This window comes from Hemitrygon akajei, chromosome 2, assembly GCF_048418815.1.
Source record: "Hemitrygon akajei chromosome 2, sHemAka1.3, whole genome shotgun sequence".
NCBI classification, from domain to species: domain Eukaryota; kingdom Metazoa; phylum Chordata; class Chondrichthyes; order Myliobatiformes; family Dasyatidae; genus Hemitrygon; species Hemitrygon akajei.
Window position 1 is genome coordinate 2,895,742 of NC_133125.1, and position 17,597 is coordinate 2,913,338.

General features: G+C 40.0%; 1 protein-coding gene across 1 annotated transcript in view; it reads right to left on the reverse strand.

Moving 5' to 3' along the window:
• The window catches only part of slf1 (SMC5-SMC6 complex localization factor 1), a 151,666-nt gene that overhangs the window by 40,265 nt on the left and 93,804 nt on the right, over positions 1-17,597 (reverse strand). The window contains exons 10-14 of the mRNA XM_073066417.1: positions 10,967-11,107; positions 9,405-9,564; positions 5,261-5,408; positions 2,513-2,658; positions 730-896 (exon numbers count right to left, since the gene is read on the reverse strand). Of these exons, the coding sequence (XP_072922518.1) occupies positions 730-896; positions 2,513-2,658; positions 5,261-5,408; positions 9,405-9,564; positions 10,967-11,107 (762 nt within the window). The remainder of the gene's footprint in view (positions 1-729; positions 897-2,512; positions 2,659-5,260; positions 5,409-9,404; positions 9,565-10,966; positions 11,108-17,597) is intronic.

Sequence of the window (17,597 nt, forward strand, 5' to 3'; positions counted from 1 at the left end):
TGTATCTTGTGTGATGGATTCCAGCCTAATCGATCTATTTGCATCAGAAAGCATAATATGCTAGTAGTTCATCTTAATTGGGCAGATGCTATTTTAGGTTAAGAGAATATTACCACAAACAAGATGAATTACAAAGATTTAATCAAACATACTTTAGGTGCAATAATTTGCACAGTAAATATTGAGATTACATAATGGTACAATGCATTTTCATTGGAGCTGTATTCATGCTCAGAAAGTGTTACACTCCAATGAAAATGCATTATACCATTATATAATATCTTAAATTGCATTTAAAATGTGCAAGAGTATTAACAGGAAGAACATATTATAGTCAGGAAAATCTGCCATTCGGACACTAAAATCCCAGATGTGACAGATCAATAGACTTTCACTGTGCAAATAATTTTTGTAGTGTTTGATTGAAGTGAAATATTAGTTTGAAAACAATAATATTTTCATAATTCTGCTACAATTTAATACAGCACAATAACTAATATTAAAAGATAAATGAAACTAAAGTTATATGTTTGTACATATAACCAGAATCATAAGTTAGTTTTATGCATTTGGCGCCAAGCCATCAAAAACAAAAGGAAAAACTAGCTTTCTGCCTCTGACTATAATTAGCTGGCAACAAAATGCAGGTCACCTAAAGGCCAAGCCATTTTGGTTCAACTGCTTTCCCAGAAGTTACTTTAAAGTAGTGATCTTGTAAGAATTACTCACGCTGGAATGGCCAGTTCATCCACTTGCTTCTGCATGTCACCACTTAAAACAGCTGATGGCCTCAAAGGTTCAGACCAATGCCACTGCCCCATCTTCTTTCCCTTGAGGTCCTTCATCACATTGCTACAACTTCCCAGCCTCCCCAGGGCTATTAAATATGAAGAGATCTATCAGAACAGGAAAACTTTGTGAGGTTTTCAATCTACTCACCTCTGTGGGAACTAAAATGTCAAATGCATCAAGTCAGTCATTACATATCTAATTACGGTCAAATCAAGGTGGTACTACTATATCTGCCACAGAGTAATAAAAATTTGAACAGTAAATTTATTGCTCAAGTACTCGTTAAATATTATTTGTTTTAGTGATTAATGTGACTAACAAAAAGACAGAAATATACATTAAATTTTAAGCAATGTTGTGATTAATGCCACATAAGTTTCACTGCTTCTATTTATTTCAGTCATTTCAACGTCTAAAAGCTAAAATGTGTTATAAAACAATTGCTATAAGCTATCCAATCTTTCAATACCAAAGTCTAAATATCAAGTTTATTTTTGAGTTAAAGAAGTTACAAAACATCAACTAATTTTAAGCTGTACATATTAAAGAGAAAATGCAAGAAAACAACAAGAAAGGAATGAAGTTTAATTAATATACAATATATTGCAGTTTGGTAGAAAAAGCCTGTATAAAGACCAGGCAAGACAAATAATCAAAAATGGTAAAAACTATTTTTGCCAACTCTTGCACTATATAGAACTTGCATGTTTCATTACATTTGCCATTTCTACCCTGCTCTCACTTTTATTTGGTTCCTAACTTCTCTTTTGAGACTTCATCCAAAACTCGTATTGAACATCCATTCACAAACAAGAGAAAACCTGCAGATCCTGGAAATTAAGCAACACACACAAAATGCTGGAGGAACTCAGCAGGCCAGTCAGCATCTATGGAAAAGAGTACTGTTGACGTTTTAGGCAGAGACCCTTCAGCAGGTCTGGAGAAAAGTAGCTGAGAAGTAGACTTACAAGGTGGGGGGGAGGGGTGAAATACAAGGTGATAGATGAAACCTGGAGAGGGGAGGATGAAGTAAAGAGATGGGAAGTTGATTGGTGAAAGAGATACAGGGCTGGAGAAGTGGGAGTCTAATAGAAGAGGATAGAGGCCATGGAAGAAAGAAAAGGGGGAAAGGAGCAGCAGAGGGAGGCAATGGGCTTGCAACATCCATTGGAAGCCTGCAGAATTTCCAGATATTTATTGACTATATATACTGCCTACCACCCAGCTTCCTGATGCCTCACTTGACTTCCACAGTTTCTATGGCTTTGTTATATCTGCACTGATCAGACATTCCATGAAGTAACCATTTCCTTCACATCTCCCTGTTCACTCTCATCACCACCAACCACACTTTCCTTCTCATATACAGTGCTTCTTATTGTAATTTAGTTTCTATGTATTGCAATGTACTGCTGCCCCATAACAAATTTCATGACATATGTCAGTGATATTAAACCTAATTCTAATTCTAGATGCCTGCCACATTAATTGGTCATTCCACTCTGGACTTCTTTCATTGCCTTAAACTGTTCAAATGATAACTCAGGCAACAAGAGACAACTAATCTTCTGATTAGATATATTAAAACTTCAGAACTTAATTAATTCAACTGTTTCAAATAAACAGCCAAAGCCAGTTCTAATGAGAAATCATGCTCCTGCCACAGAAGCTGCTTAAGTATTTGTCACATTTTTCTTCTAGTTTGATGATGAGTACTCACAATTTCTTTGAGTGAGAAAGATTTTGCAGAGATCTCAATGCCATTATTGAGACATGTCTGCCTATAAAGGCCATTTGCAATGAACATTTGCAGCCAACGTGATGGTATCAGTTTAAACATCATCTCAACTTCTTCTTGACTGCAATCTGACAGAACAAGAATATAAATGTTACCTAAGAATATTTCAAAGGTTAAAAGTTAAAAGTAAAGCTTATTATAAGAGTACATACATGTCACCAAATACAACAAAGATTCTATTTCAGAGGGCAAACTTGGGAATCTATAGGAGAGTAACTGTACACAGGATCAATTGGACAACAAACTCTGCATGCAAAAATAAATAAATAGCAATAAATAACAAGATCATGAAGTAACAAGATGAAGACTCCTTAAAGTGAGACCATCAGTTGCAGGAACACCAGAAGTAGTACAAGTGTAGCTATCCCCTTTTGTTCATGAGCCTGATCGTTGAGGAGTAGTAACTGTTCTTGAATTGTTCTTTGGATTGTTTTTTTTTGAACACTTATGTAATTCTTTCCAACCCAGCATGATTATTATTCAAATGTCTTAAAGGCATTTTTCTTTGAAGCAGTTTAGCACACTGCAAGTTCAAAGATTTCTGCTAAACTGACAAACTCTCAAAGTGAGCTTCCATTCACATATTTAGGCTACTTCTTACTAACCAATTAATTGACAAATTACCCTCTTACATATACATATTTCTTGAAATCATGTTTTTCTAGATTTCACTTTTCCAAAAAACTGGTTAGGTTTGTAAATGAAGACACTGAGTACCATAGTCACCCCTAACTCACCTTGCTAGGTTGTTTGCAACATTAGTGTGAAGCATCTTGCTGCATTAATCTACAGAAAAAGTTGCATTCTGAAGTAAATTCAGAATGGGTATGCAATGCAACAAAAGATGTGACTTTTAAAATTTTAATTAATGATGCTATGGTCAAGAGGGTTGAGAGTTTCACATTTCTAGGTGTGAATATTAACAATCTGTTCTGGTCCAACCATGTGCACACCATGGCCAAGAAAATGTCCCAATGCCTCTACCTCTTCAAGAGGCTAAAGAATTTTGACATATTCCCTTTGACTCTTACCATTTTATAGATGCACCACAGAAAGCATCTTATCTCAATGCATCATGGCTTGGTATGTTAACTGCCCGGAGCTGCAGACAGCCGTGTCCAAATCACAACCCTCTGAAGACAGTCTACACATTGCTGCCTTGGTAAAGCAGCCAACAAAATCAAAGACCTTACCTACCACAAATAATACTTTGTTCTCCCCACTCCCACTGGGCAAGAGATACAGAAGCCTGAAAACACATGATAAGAGGCTCAAGGATAGCTTCTATCCTGTTGTTATGGAACATAGAATAGTACAGCACAGTACAGGCCCTTTGGCCCACAATGTTGTGCTGACCCTCAAACCCTGCCTCCCATATAACCCCTCACCTTAAATTCCTCCATATACCTGTCTAGTAGTCTCTTAAATTTCACTAGTGTATCTCCCTCCACCACAGACTCAGGCAGTGCATTCCACGCACCACCACTCTCTGAGTGAAAAACCTTCCTCTAATATCCCCCTTGAACTTCCCTCTCCTTACCTTAAAACCATGTCCTCTTGTATTGAGCATGGTGCCCTGGTGAAGAGGCACTGGCTGTCCACTCTATCTATTCCTCTTAATATCGGATATACCTCTATCATTTCTCCTCTCATCCTCCTTCTCTCCAAAGAGTAAAGCCCTCGCTCCCCTAATCTCTGATCATAATCCATACTCTCTAAACCAGGCAGCATCCTGGTAAATCTCCTCTGTACCCTTTCCACTGCTTCCACATCCTTCCTATACTGAGGTGACCAGAACTGGACACAGTACTCCAAGTGTAGCCCAACCAGAGTTTTATAGAGCTGCATCATTACCTCGCAACTCTTAAACTCTATCCCTCAACTTATGAAAGTTAACACCCCATAAACTTTCTTAACTACCCTATCTACCTGTGAGGCAACTTTCAGGGATCTGTGGACATGTAGTCCCAGATCCCTCTGCTCCTCCACACTACCAAGTAACCTGCCATTTACTTTGTACTCTGCCTTGGAGTTTGTCCTTCCAAAGTGTACCACCTCACACTTCTCCAGGATGAACTCCATCTGCCACTTCTCAGCCCACTTCTGCATTCTATCAATGTCCCTCTGCAATCATCGACAATTCTCTACACTATCCACAACACCACTAACCTTTGTGTCATCTGCAGACTTGCCAACCCACCTTTCTACCCCCACATCCAGGTTGTTAATAAAAATCATGAAAAGTAGAGGTCCCAGAACTGATCCTTGTGGGGCACCACTAGTCACAACTCTCCAATCCGAATGTACTCTCTCTAGCACGACCCTCTGCTTTCTGCAGGCAAGCCAATTCTGAATCCATCTGGCCAAACATCCCTGGATCCCATGCCTTCTGACTTTCTGAATAAGCCTACTATGTGGAACCTTGTCAAATGCAAAGATTATTGAATGGTCCCTCATATAAAATGGACTCTTGACCTCAGCATCTACCTCATTACTGCCTGTTTGCAATGCATTCTCTGGATTTATAACTCTATATTCTGCATTGTTATTGTTTTTGCTTGTTTTACTTCAGTGTCCTCAGTTACCAATGTGATGAAATGATCTGTATGGGTAGAATGCAAAACAATTTTTCACTGTACCTCTGCACGTGACAATAATAAATAAATTTACCTTGACAGCATATAGGAATGTAATATTGTAAATCATCCCAGGTTCGACCAAGTAAGGACTTTCCACGTAGTCTGTTCAAAAGAAGTCGATATTCCACAACTACTCCCAATATGCCATGCAAGATGTATGCTGTTTCATAAATTCCTTTCTGAAGAACAAGCATCAGAATCAATACCTTATCTCCCGCCTAGGTAGCCTCCTTCCTGCTGGCATGAACATCCAACTCACTGACCTCCGTTGATACCCCTGCCCCCCACCCTTACCCCCATCCCTATCTATTATTTTAGTCTGGTTCTCTTTCTCTCTCTTTTTCCCCCCTCACTATAATCTCTTCCCCCAGCCCTACCTTCCTTTCTCTTATTTCCCATAATTCTCCACCTTCCCCCAGCTCATTTCCCTCCAGCCTATCACTTCCCAGCTCTCTACTTTATCCCTCCCCCCACTTCTTATCCCCCCTCGACCATCCCATGTTACTTCACTCCTGATGAAGGGTTTCGGCCCGAAACGTCATTATTACCTCCTCCCATAGATGCTGTCTGGCCTGCTGAGTTCTGCCAGCATTTTGTGTTTTTTATTTATTTCCAGCATCTGCAGATTCACTCGTGAAGCATCAGAATATTTGATGAACATAAATTTACACTAATAAAGAAAACTATAGAAGCATGCCTACTGCCACAACAGAACTATGGCAGACACAGTCACACTGGCTCTCCACTAGGCTTTGAAACACTTGGGCAACAGCAATATGGTTGCCTTGGACACTGCGGCCTGTTGCAGTTGCCCAGAGGAGACAGCAGGAGTCTCTGCTGGGCATGCTTGATCAGGGACTGGTCCCTCTGGTTGGGGCTGACCTTCAATGTTTACTTGGTGGAAGAAAAGCCAGATCAGGACAATCTACAGCCATGCTATTCAGGAGCTGTATTACTTTTTACCTTTGTGATTGTATGTTTTTCTGCCATCATAACCATCTGCGCTATTTGTGCTATATGTGAATTGCAGTGTGCTGTTGGTGATGTGTTTTGCACCTTAGCCCCAGAGAAACATTGTATCGCTTGGCTTCATGTATGGTTGAAAGATAATTAAATTTGAACTTGATTACAAAGATAACTATATCAGTCTGTTATTGATCAATTACACCTCAGCATTCACCCATTATTCCTATAGTAATAGTCAAATAGCTTCAAAACCTGGATCTTTGTACCTCCCTATGCAACTAGATCCTTGATTTCCTCATTGGGAGCCGTGTGCTTGGCCCAAGGCTCTACTCTGTTTGGCTAGGCACAGCTCAAATGCTACCTATAAAATTAGCCAATGATACCACTGTTGTTGGCGATGAGGATGTGTATGGAAGTGAAATAGAACGGCTGCTCAAGCAGTGTCACATCAACAACCTTACATTCAATGCCAGCAAGACCAAGGAACTAATTGTGGACCACGAAGGGTAGGTCAGGAGAACACACACCTGTCCTCATTGACGGGCCAGTGGTAAAAAAGGTGAGAAATTTCAGGTTCCTGGGCATCAACATCTCAGAGGATCAATCCTGGGCCCACCATATTGATGTCATCTTTATGAAGGCATGCTAGTGGCTATACTTCATTGGGGTTTGAGGAGATTTGGTATGTCAGCAAACTTCTCTAGATGTACCTTTGAGAGCATGCTGACTGGTTGCATTAATATCTGGAATGGAGGTGCCAAATATGCAGGATTCTAAGATGCTTCAGAGGGCTGTAGACTCAGCCAACTCCATCACAAACAGAAGTCTGCCCCCGGACATCTTCAAAAGATGGTGTGTTAAGAAGGTAACATCCATCATAAATGGCCCTCACCATCTAGCTCATGCCCACTTCTCATTATAACCATTAGGCAGGAGGTACAGGAGCCTGAAAACCCAACTTCAAAGTTCAAAGTAAAACTTATCATCAGAGTTCATACACGTCACTACATACAGCCCTGAGATTCTTTTTCTGTTGGCATACTTAGCAAATCTATAGAACAGTAACTGTCAATAGGATCAATGGACAACAGACTGTGAAAATGCAAATTAGATGGAGAATTAATCGAAAGATTTTTACTCATGTATGTGAAGGATGTAAGAAATAAAGTCAATTCAATAGATAAATAGCAATAAATAACGAGCATGAAATAACAAGATAATGAGTCTTTAAAATGTGACTATCAGTTGTGGGAATACCAGAAGTAGGACAAGTGTAGTTATCCCCTTTTGTTCAAGACCCTGATGGTTGAGGGGAGTAACTGTTCTTGAACCTGGTGGTGAAAGTCCTGATGCACATGTTTTTCTATAGCAATATTTCATGTAGATGTGCTCAGTGGTTGGGAGGATTTTACCCGTGATGTAGAGTCGAACCCATTACCTTTTGTAGACTTTTCCATTCAAAGACATTGGTGTCCCCATATCAGGCCATAATGCAGCCAGACAACATGCTTTCCACCACACATCTATAGAAGTTTCCCAAGGTTTTTGATGACATGCTGAATCTCTGCATACTCCAGAGGAAATAGAGGCACTGTTGTGCTTTCTTTGCAATTATATTTACACGATAGGCCCAAGGACGGGTCCAAGACAGGAGATGGTGACACCCAGGAATTTAAAGTTACTGACCCTTTCCACTTCTCATCCTCTGATGAGCAGTGGCTCATGGACCTTTAGTTTCCTCTCCTGGGGTCCACAATCAGTTGCTTGGTCTTATTGACATTGAGTGAGAGGTTGTTGTTATTATACCACCTGGACAAATTTTCAGTCTCCCACCTCTGATATATAACACAGCAGTGGTGTCATCAGCAAACTTGTATTTGGTGTTGAACATAAGCTCATGAACACTTAAAACTTTTGGAGCAGCTTCTTCCCGTCTGCCATCAGATTTCAGAACAATCCATGTCATTATTTCTCTTATTATTTATTTTTATTGTAACTTAGTGATTTGTTATGCCTGCACTGCAGCCACAGAATAACAAAGCTCATGACAATAAACCAGATTCTTTTATTATTCTAAAAGACACCATTGCCTGCTTACAATCTAATTTTTAAAACAATTAATTGGTCATAAATTAAATGAAATGGATCCAAAGCAAAAAAGAATAGAAACAGTGCTCTGGCTCTGAAACAGTGCAAGGAGGTTCATGAAAATGATTCCAGGATTGAATGGCTAGTCATATGAATAGCATTTGCTGGCTCTGGGCCTGTATTCACTAGAATTCAGAAGACTTTGAGAGGTGACTTCTTTGAAACCTATCGAATGGCAGAAGACATTGATAGAGTAGATGTGGAGAGGATCTTTGAAATGGTAGGAGAATCTAAGACCAGAGGACACAGCCTCAGAACAGATGGACATCCTTTTAGAATGGAGATGAGAGGAGTTTCTTTAGCCAGAGAGTGGCGCATCTGTGGAATTCTTTGCCACAGGCAGCTGTGGATTTAAGATAGAGGTTGATAGATTCTTGATGAGCCAGAGGACGAAGGGATATGGGGAGACGGCAAGAGATTGGAGCTGAGAGGAAAATTGCATCAGCCATGATGAAATGCTGGAGCAGACTCAATGGGCCAAATGGCCTAATTCCACTCCTATGTCTTCTAGTCTTATGGTCTTAAAAGAAGGGACCAGCAAGTATGGACAGGATAGTAAATCTTATTATTCTTTTAGAAGAGGGCTTTAAAGACCAAATTAGCAAATGTATTACAGTAGATATTTAAATTATTAATCAAGGAATATCAGGTTAATGTATGTAAGTGTTGCAGAGACCCATGATCTTATTGAATGGAGGAATAGGTACAGTTTGCCAAAGTAATCAATTTTGCTTCTTTTGAAAAGACAAAAAATAAATTAAACAAACTCCAGAGACAACTGATAGCTAAATGTTTCAAAATCAAATTAATAAATACATTAATAGGCCTTGAACGAGAACTTAATCCAAAGACTATTAAATATACCATGACTCATATCAACCAGAATGTAAATTACATAACTATGCTATTAAAATTGACTAAAATAATAAATGGATATTGTCCTCAGGTTAACTTCATATTCGCTACATGTCTAGAAAATATCCAATTTATTTTCATGCAAGAGATCCACATCTTGAGCATAAAAAACTTATAAAATGTATATTTTGATCAATTTTACTTACATCATTTGGTTTTTTAACCAATGCTCTAGTTGCTTGAAGAACACAATCAAATAAAGCAGCGACAGGATTAGTCATCGCATCAGAATATTCCATAAAAATTTTTGCAAGGACAGAATGGGGGATGATAAGAGAACTGCCACTGCATTTGTTTTCATAACAGCTATTACACAGTGAAGAGAATATTGTTATAATCTCAAATGTTGAGGTAATTTTTGAAAATAGATACAACAAATTCCTCATTACATTCATAATTTTTCAAAGACAAAGAAGTCTGCATAGATATTATCTAAGAGCCACCATTGTTGAATTTAAATTGTGAACTGGCATGTTAACATGACTCTTACAGTATAACCAAATGCTACAATAAATCTGCCCATGCAAATACCTAGAGTATTGAAGGCTACAAAAAGCATACAAAATTATGAGTAGCAACAAATACGGTAAATAGCATTTTCCCCAGGGTGGTATATCATACTAGAGGATGAAGCTTTAAGGTGAGAGGAGGAACGATGGGCTAGACTAGTTTTCTTTTCAAATACAGAATGATAGATGCATGGAACACATTGCTGGAGGTGGGAGAAGAAGATAAAATAATGACGGTTAAGAGGCATTTAACAAGGCAGATGAACATGCAGAAAATAGGGGGAGGGATTAGAGATCATATGCAGGTGGATGGGATAACTTCACTCGGACTCATGATCAGCAAAGTCATTGGACAAATGGCCTGTTCCTGCACTGTGTTTTATTTCCTGATATTCATCTGCATTTTCATCAATATCAGAGGAAAATGGGACAATGGAATATTTCAGGTAATTCCATATAATTATAAGCCATAGTAGGAAGACAAAACATCTATTTTCATCACCTTTTTATATCCTTTGATCCAAAAAGCCCATCTTTTATTCACTTAACTTCACTCCATCAAATTCTAACACCTCCCTTGCCTTTCTTAATCTGTATCCATCTCTGGAAACAAACTGTCCACTTGATCCTTTATAAATCTACTGATTCCCATGGTTCTCTTGACAATACCTCTTCTCACCCTATCTCCTTTAAAAGTGCTATTCCCAACTCAGTAGGTCAGATAGCATCCATAGAAATGAATAAATAGTCAACATTTCAGGCCAAGCCCCTTCTTCAGGACAGGAAGGGTTTTGGCCCCAAATGTTGACTGTTTGTTCATTTCTCCAGCCCTTTAACTTTCCCACCCACCTGGCTTCACCTATCACCTAAGTTATCCTATTTGCCCTCCCACCACTTTATTCTGGCATCTTCCCCCTTCCTTTCCAGTCCTGAAGAGGGGTCTCTGCCAGAAACATTGAATATTTATTCATTTCCATAAATGCTTCCTGATCGGCTGAGTTACTCCAGCATCTTGTGCGCGTTGATTTGGATTTCCAACACCTATAGAATTTCTTGCTTTTACACCTTTTATTGTTAGTTAATTGTTTATATGGAGTAGCCATAGTATCCCTTCACGTCCCACTGCTAACAACACGACTCAAAATTTTCCAAGAGGAAAAAAATCCACCTTACTCTATAATATAGTTGACATTAATTACCTTATATTTAAAGCCTCCAATTCAGCTTCAAATAGGTCAAAATAGCATCTTAGTACTAATCGATAAAGTGGTTTCATTTCCAAAAGAGAAAGCTCTTGACTTGATGGTTTATGGCAAGGTTCTTCATTGTAAACACAACATCTAAAAATTCCAGATTGAAAAATTAGTGGATGGCAGAAGAAATGTTTTAATTAACAATGAGACATGTATATTGTCTACAGCAGTATTTTTTTAAAAAATTCTCACCCCTCAATTTCATTCCAAACTCAAGAGTACATGAAGACATTTTCCAAAAGATCTACCAAATACAGTGGATTCTGGTTAATTGGGACATATCGGGACCAGTACATCCTGACCCAATTGAGCAGTTGCTCCAATTTGCCAAAGTTTCATGGAAATAGTTAAAACAGTATATAAAAGAAACACAAACTACCATTTAACTGAGTAGCAATTAATGCATTTAAATAAAATACAGAACAAATCAGAACAGCATCATTACCTCTACAGGACTATAAAACTGTGCATCAGTTCCTAATTGATGGAGTAATTTATCCAGTGTACATGTTCTTTTAATTGACTGTAAAATAATAAAATCAGAGCATGCACCTAGTGTAGATAACCCCTAGATTGCAGGAGACAGGCAACTGGGTAACTGACAGGAGAAAGGCAGGAAATGCACTACCAGTGCACAGTACACCTGTGCTCAATAACAATTATACAACTTCAGGTACTATTGAGGGGGATGACCTACTGGAGGGAGACAAAGTTACCTAATCTCTGGCATTGAGTCTGGTGCCGTGCTTCAGAAGAGCCGAGAGATGAACAAGACTGCTGCGCTGATAGGAGTCTCTTTAGTCAGAGGGACAGAGATAAGGTTCTGTGGGCGCGATAGAGACACCTGGATGGTATGTTGCCTCCCTGGTGCCAGGATCAGGGATGTCTCGGACCATATCCTTGGCATGCTCAAGGGCAAGGGTGAGCAGCCAGAAGCCTTGGCATATATTGGTACCAATGACATATGTAGGCAAGGCAAGGAGGTCCTGAAGAGAGATTTTAGGGAGCTGGGAAAGAAGTTCAGAAACAGGACCTCCAGGGTAGTAACCTCTGGATTGCTGCCTCAGCAGACTCCATATAACCATATAACAATTACAGCACGGAAACAGGCCATCTGAGCCCTTCTAGTCCATGCCAAACACTTACTCTCACCTAGTCCCACTGACCCGCATTCAGCCCATAACCCTCCATTCCTTTCCTGTCCATATACCTATCTAATTTTACTTTAAATGACAATACCAAACCTGCCTCTACCACTTCTACTGGAAGCTCGTTCCACACAGCTACCACTCTCTTGCCTCCTACCTCTCAACTCATGTCCTCTTGTTTGAATCTCCCCTACTCTCAATGGAAAAAGCCTATCCATGTCAACTCTATCTCTCCCCCTCATAATTTTAAATACCTCTATCAAGTCCCCTCTCAACCTTCTACGCTCCAAAGAATAAAGACCTAACTTGTTCAACCTTTCACTGTAACTTGGGTGCTGAAACCCAGGTAACATTCTAGTAAATCTTCTCTGTACTCTCTCTATTTTGTTGACATCTTTCCTATAATTTGGTGACCAGAACTGTACACAATACTCCAAATTTGGCCTCACCAATGCCTTGTACAATTATAACATTACATCACAATTCCTATATGCAATGCTCTGATTTATAAAGGCCAGCATACCAAAAGTTTTCTTCACCACCCTATCCACATGAGATTCCATCTTCAGAGAACTATGTACCATTATTCCTAGATCACTCTGTTCTACTGCATTCCTCAATGCCCTACCATTTACCATGTATGTCCTATTTGGATTAGTCCTACCAAAATATAGCACCTCACACTTACCAGCATTAAACTCCATCTGCCATCGTTCAGTCCACTCTTCTAACTGGCCTAAATCTCTCTGCAAGCTTTGAAAACCTACTTCATTATCCACAACGCCACCTACCTTAGTATCATCTGCATACTTACTAATCCAATTTACCATCCCATCATCCAGATCATTAATGTATATGACAAACAACATTGGACCCAGTACAGATCCCTGAGGCACACCACTAGTCACCGGCCTCCAACCTGACAAACAGTTATCCACCACTACTCTCTGGCATCTCCATTCCAGCCACTGTTGAATCCATTTTACTACTTCAATATTAATACCTAATGATTGAACCTTCCTAATTCACCTTCTGTGTGGAACCTTGTCAAAGGCCTTACTGATGTCCATATAGACAACATCCACTGCTTTACCCTCGTCAATTTTCCTCATAATCTCTTCAAAAAATTCAATAAGATTTGTCAAACATGACCTTCCACGCACAAATCCATGCTGACTGTTCCTAATCAGACCCTGTCTATCCAGATAATTATATATACCAATTCTAAGAATACTTCCCATTAATTTACCCACCACTGACGTCAAATAATGGAACAACATGAGCAATACACCGATCCTCTGGCACCATCCCCATTTCTAATGACATTTGAAATATTTCTGTCAGAGCCTCTGCTATTTCTACACTAACCTCCCTCAAGGTCCTAGGGAATATCCTGTCAGGACCCGGAGATTTATCCTCTTTTATATTCCTTAAAAGCACCAGTAGTTCCTCCTCTTTAATCGTCATAATTTCCATAACTTCCCTACTCGTTTCCCTTACCTTACACAATTCAATATCCTTCTCCTTAGTGAATACCGAAGAAAAGAAATTGTTCAAAACCTCCCCCATCTCTTTCCGCTCCATACATAGCTGTCCACTCTGATTCTCTAAGGGACCAATTTTATCCCTCACTATCCTTTTGCTATTAATATAATTGTAGAAACCCTTCGGATTTATTTTCACCTTACTTGCCAAGGCAACCTCGTATCTTCTTTTAGCTTTTCTAATTTCTTTCTTAAGGTTCTTCTTACATTCTTTATATTCCTCGAGCACCTCATTTACTCCATGCTGCCTATATTTATTGTAGATATCTCTCTTTTTCCTAACCAAGTTTCCAATATCCCTTGAAAACCATGGCTCTCTCAAACTTTGAACCTTTCCAGGATGCTGCCTGGTTTAGAGAGTATGCATTATGATCAGAGATTAAGGGAGCTAGGGCTTTACTCTTTGGAGAGAAGGAGGATGAGAGGAGACATGATAGAGGTGTACAAGATATTAAGAGGAATAGACAGAGTGGACAGCCAGTGCCTCTTCCCCAGGGCACCACTGCTCAGTACAAGAGGACATGGCTTTAAGGTAAGGGGAGGGAAGTTCAAGGGGGATATTAGAGGAAGGTTTTTCACTCAGAGAGTGGTTGATGTGTGGAATGCACTGCCTGAGTCAGTGGTGGAGGCAGATACACTAGTGAAGTTTAAGAGACTACTAGACAGGTATATGGAGGAATTTAAGGTGGGGGGTTATATGGGAGGCAGGGTTTGAGGGTCGGCACAACATTGCGGGCCGAAGGGCCTGTAATGTGCTGTACTATTCTATGTTGTATACAACCTAACAGGAACATAAAGATTCTGTACCCTCAAATTCTCCACCTCTTCCTCTCTGTTTATCTCTACCAGTACAAAGAACTTTACTGTGCTCTTTTTCTTCCTTCTCCCATACATCTGTTCCTACACTCTGGCTCCCCTGCCCCCTCGTATCTAGTTTTGATGGGCCAAATGGCTTAATTCTGCCCCTATGTCTTATGGTCTTATATTTGAGTTGAGATATATTCTATTTTGAGTTGAAGTTTATAGCTAAGCAGGGAGGAGTGCAGTGTTTTTAAATTTCAGTAATATTGTAAATATATTTTACACATGTTCTTGTACCATACATAATTCATTACAGGCTATATGTAAAAAGTGTGTGAATGTCATACATTGTTATGCCACCACGTCACATGTGAGCTCTTCACTAAAGAAACACTAAGAAGAGAAGATACCATGGGCTACTGAGATTTTTCTTTCGATTAATTTCTGGAGTTACAAAATACAACAGATACCTTCAAATTCTTCATAGTTCTTAAGTTAGTTAAGTAATGAAATAGTTTCATTTTGGGACTGGGGAATAGACTGGGGAAGAGGCAGTTGGCTCTCAAATACAGAAAGCTTGTAGACAGTGCGAGAGGTGGGATAGGCAGGGGATAAAGAAGGGACACGCTCAGACCGAAGGTTTGAGATGTGTCTATTTTAACGCAAGAAGTTTTGTGAACAAAGCGGATGAGCTTAGAGTGTTGATCAGTACTTGGAGCTATGATGTTGTGGGCATTACAGAAACTTGGATGGCTCAGGGGCAGGAATGGTTACTTTGAGTGCCAGTCTTTAGATGTTTCAGAAAGGACAGGGAGGGAGGCAAAAGAGGTGGCGGTGTGGCACTGTTGATCAGAGATAGTGTCACAGCTGCAGAAAAGGTGGACATCATGGAAGGATTGTCTACAGAGACTCTGTGGGTGGAGGTTAGAACAGGAAGGAGTCAATAACTCTACTGGGTGTTTTTTTTATAAGCTGCCCAATAGTAACAGGGATATCGAGGAGCAGATAGGGAAACAGATCTTGAAAAGGAATAATGACAGAGTTGTTCTGATGGGAAATTTTAATTTCACAATATCAATTGGCATCTCCATAGAGTAAGGGGTTTAGATGGGGTTGAGTTTGTTAGGTGTGTTCAGGAAGGTTTCTTGACACAGTATGTAGATAAGTTTACAAGAGGAGAGACTGTACTTGATTTGGTACTGGGAAATGAACCTGGTCAGCTGTCAGATCTCTCAGTGGGAGAGCATTTTGGAGATAGTGATCATAATTCTGTCTCCTTTACAATAGCATTGGAGAGAGATAGGAACAGACAAGTTCGAAAAGCGTTTAATTGGAGTAAGGGGAATTATGAGGCTATCAGGCAGGAATTTGGAGGCTTAAATTCGGAACAGATGTTCTCAGGGAAAATTACGGAAAAAATGTGGCAAATGTTCAGAGAATCATTTGTGTGGAGTTCTGCAAAGGGAAGTTTCAATGAGACAGGGAAGTTACTGTAGGGTACAGGAACCGTGGTATACAAAAGCTGTAATAAATCTAGTCAAGAAGAAAAGCTCACAAAAGGGTCAGAGAGTTGGTAATGTTAGAGATCTAGAAGATTATAAGGCTAATGGGAAGGAGCTTAAGAAGGAAATTAGGCGAGCCAGAAGGGGCCATGAGAACGCCTTGGCGGGCAGGATTAAGGAAAACTCCAAGGTATTCTATAAGTACGTGATGAGCAAGACGTGAAAGAATTGGACCTATCAAGTGTGACAGTGGGAAAATGTGTATGGAACTGGAGGTAATAGCAGTATTCACTATGGAAAAGGATCTTGGTGATTATAGTGATAACTTGCAGCAGACTGAAAAGCTTGAGCATGTAGATATTAAGAAAGAGGATGTGCTGGAGCTTTTGGAAAGCATCAACTTGGATAAGTCACCGGGACCGGATGAAATGTACCCCAGGCTACTGTGGGAAGTGAGGGACGAGATTGCTGAGCTTCTGGCAATGATCTTTGAATCATCAATGGGGATAGGAGAGGTTCTGGAGGGTTGTGGATGTTGTTCTTTTATTCAAGAAAAGGATTAGAGATAGCCCAGGAAATTATAGACCAGTGAGTCTTACTTCAGTGGTTGGTAAGATGATGGAGAAGATCCTGAGAGGCAGGATTTATGAACATTTGTAGAGGTATAACATGATTAGGAATAGTCAGCATGGCTTTTTCAAGGGCAGGACGTGCCTTATGAGCCTGATTGAATTTTTTGAGGATGTGACTAAACACATTGATGAAGGTAGAGCAGTAGATGTAGCGTATATGGATTTCAGCAAGGCATTTGATAAGGTACCCCATGCAAGGCTTATTGAGAAAGTAAGGAGGCATGGATCTGTTCTGGGACCCTTACTTTCATGATTTTTATGAATGACCAGGATGAGGAAATGGAAGGATGGGTTAGTAAGTTTGCTGATGACACAAAGGTTGGAGCTGTTGTGGATAGTGTGGAGGGCTGTCAGAGGTTACAGCGGGATATTGATAGGATGCAAAACAGGGTTGAGAAGTGGCAGATGGAGTTCAACCCAGATAAATGTGAAGTGGTTCATTTTGGAAGGTCAAATATGATGGCAGAATATAGATTAATGGTAGACTCTTGGCAGTGTGGAGGATCAGAGGGATCTTGGGGTCCGAGTCAATCTGATGCCCAAAGCAGATGCGCAGGTTGACTCTGTAGTTAAGAAGGCATACAGTGCACTAGCCTTCATTAATGGTGGAATTGAATTTAGGAGCCGAGAGGTAATGTTACAGCTATTTAGGACCCTGGTCAGACCCCACTTGGAGTACTGTGCTGAGTTCTGGTCGCCTCACTACAGGAAGGATGTGGAAACCATTGAAAGGGTGCAGAGGAGATTTACAAGGATGTTGCCTGGATTGGGGAGCATGCCCTTATGAAAACAGGTTGAGTGAACTCGGCCTTTTTTCCTTGGAGCAACACAGGATGAGAGGTGACCCGATAGAAGTATATAAGGTGATGAGAGGCATTCATAGTGTGGACAGTCAGAGGCTTTCTCCCCAGGGCCGAAATGGTTGCCACAAGAGGACACAGGTTTAAGGT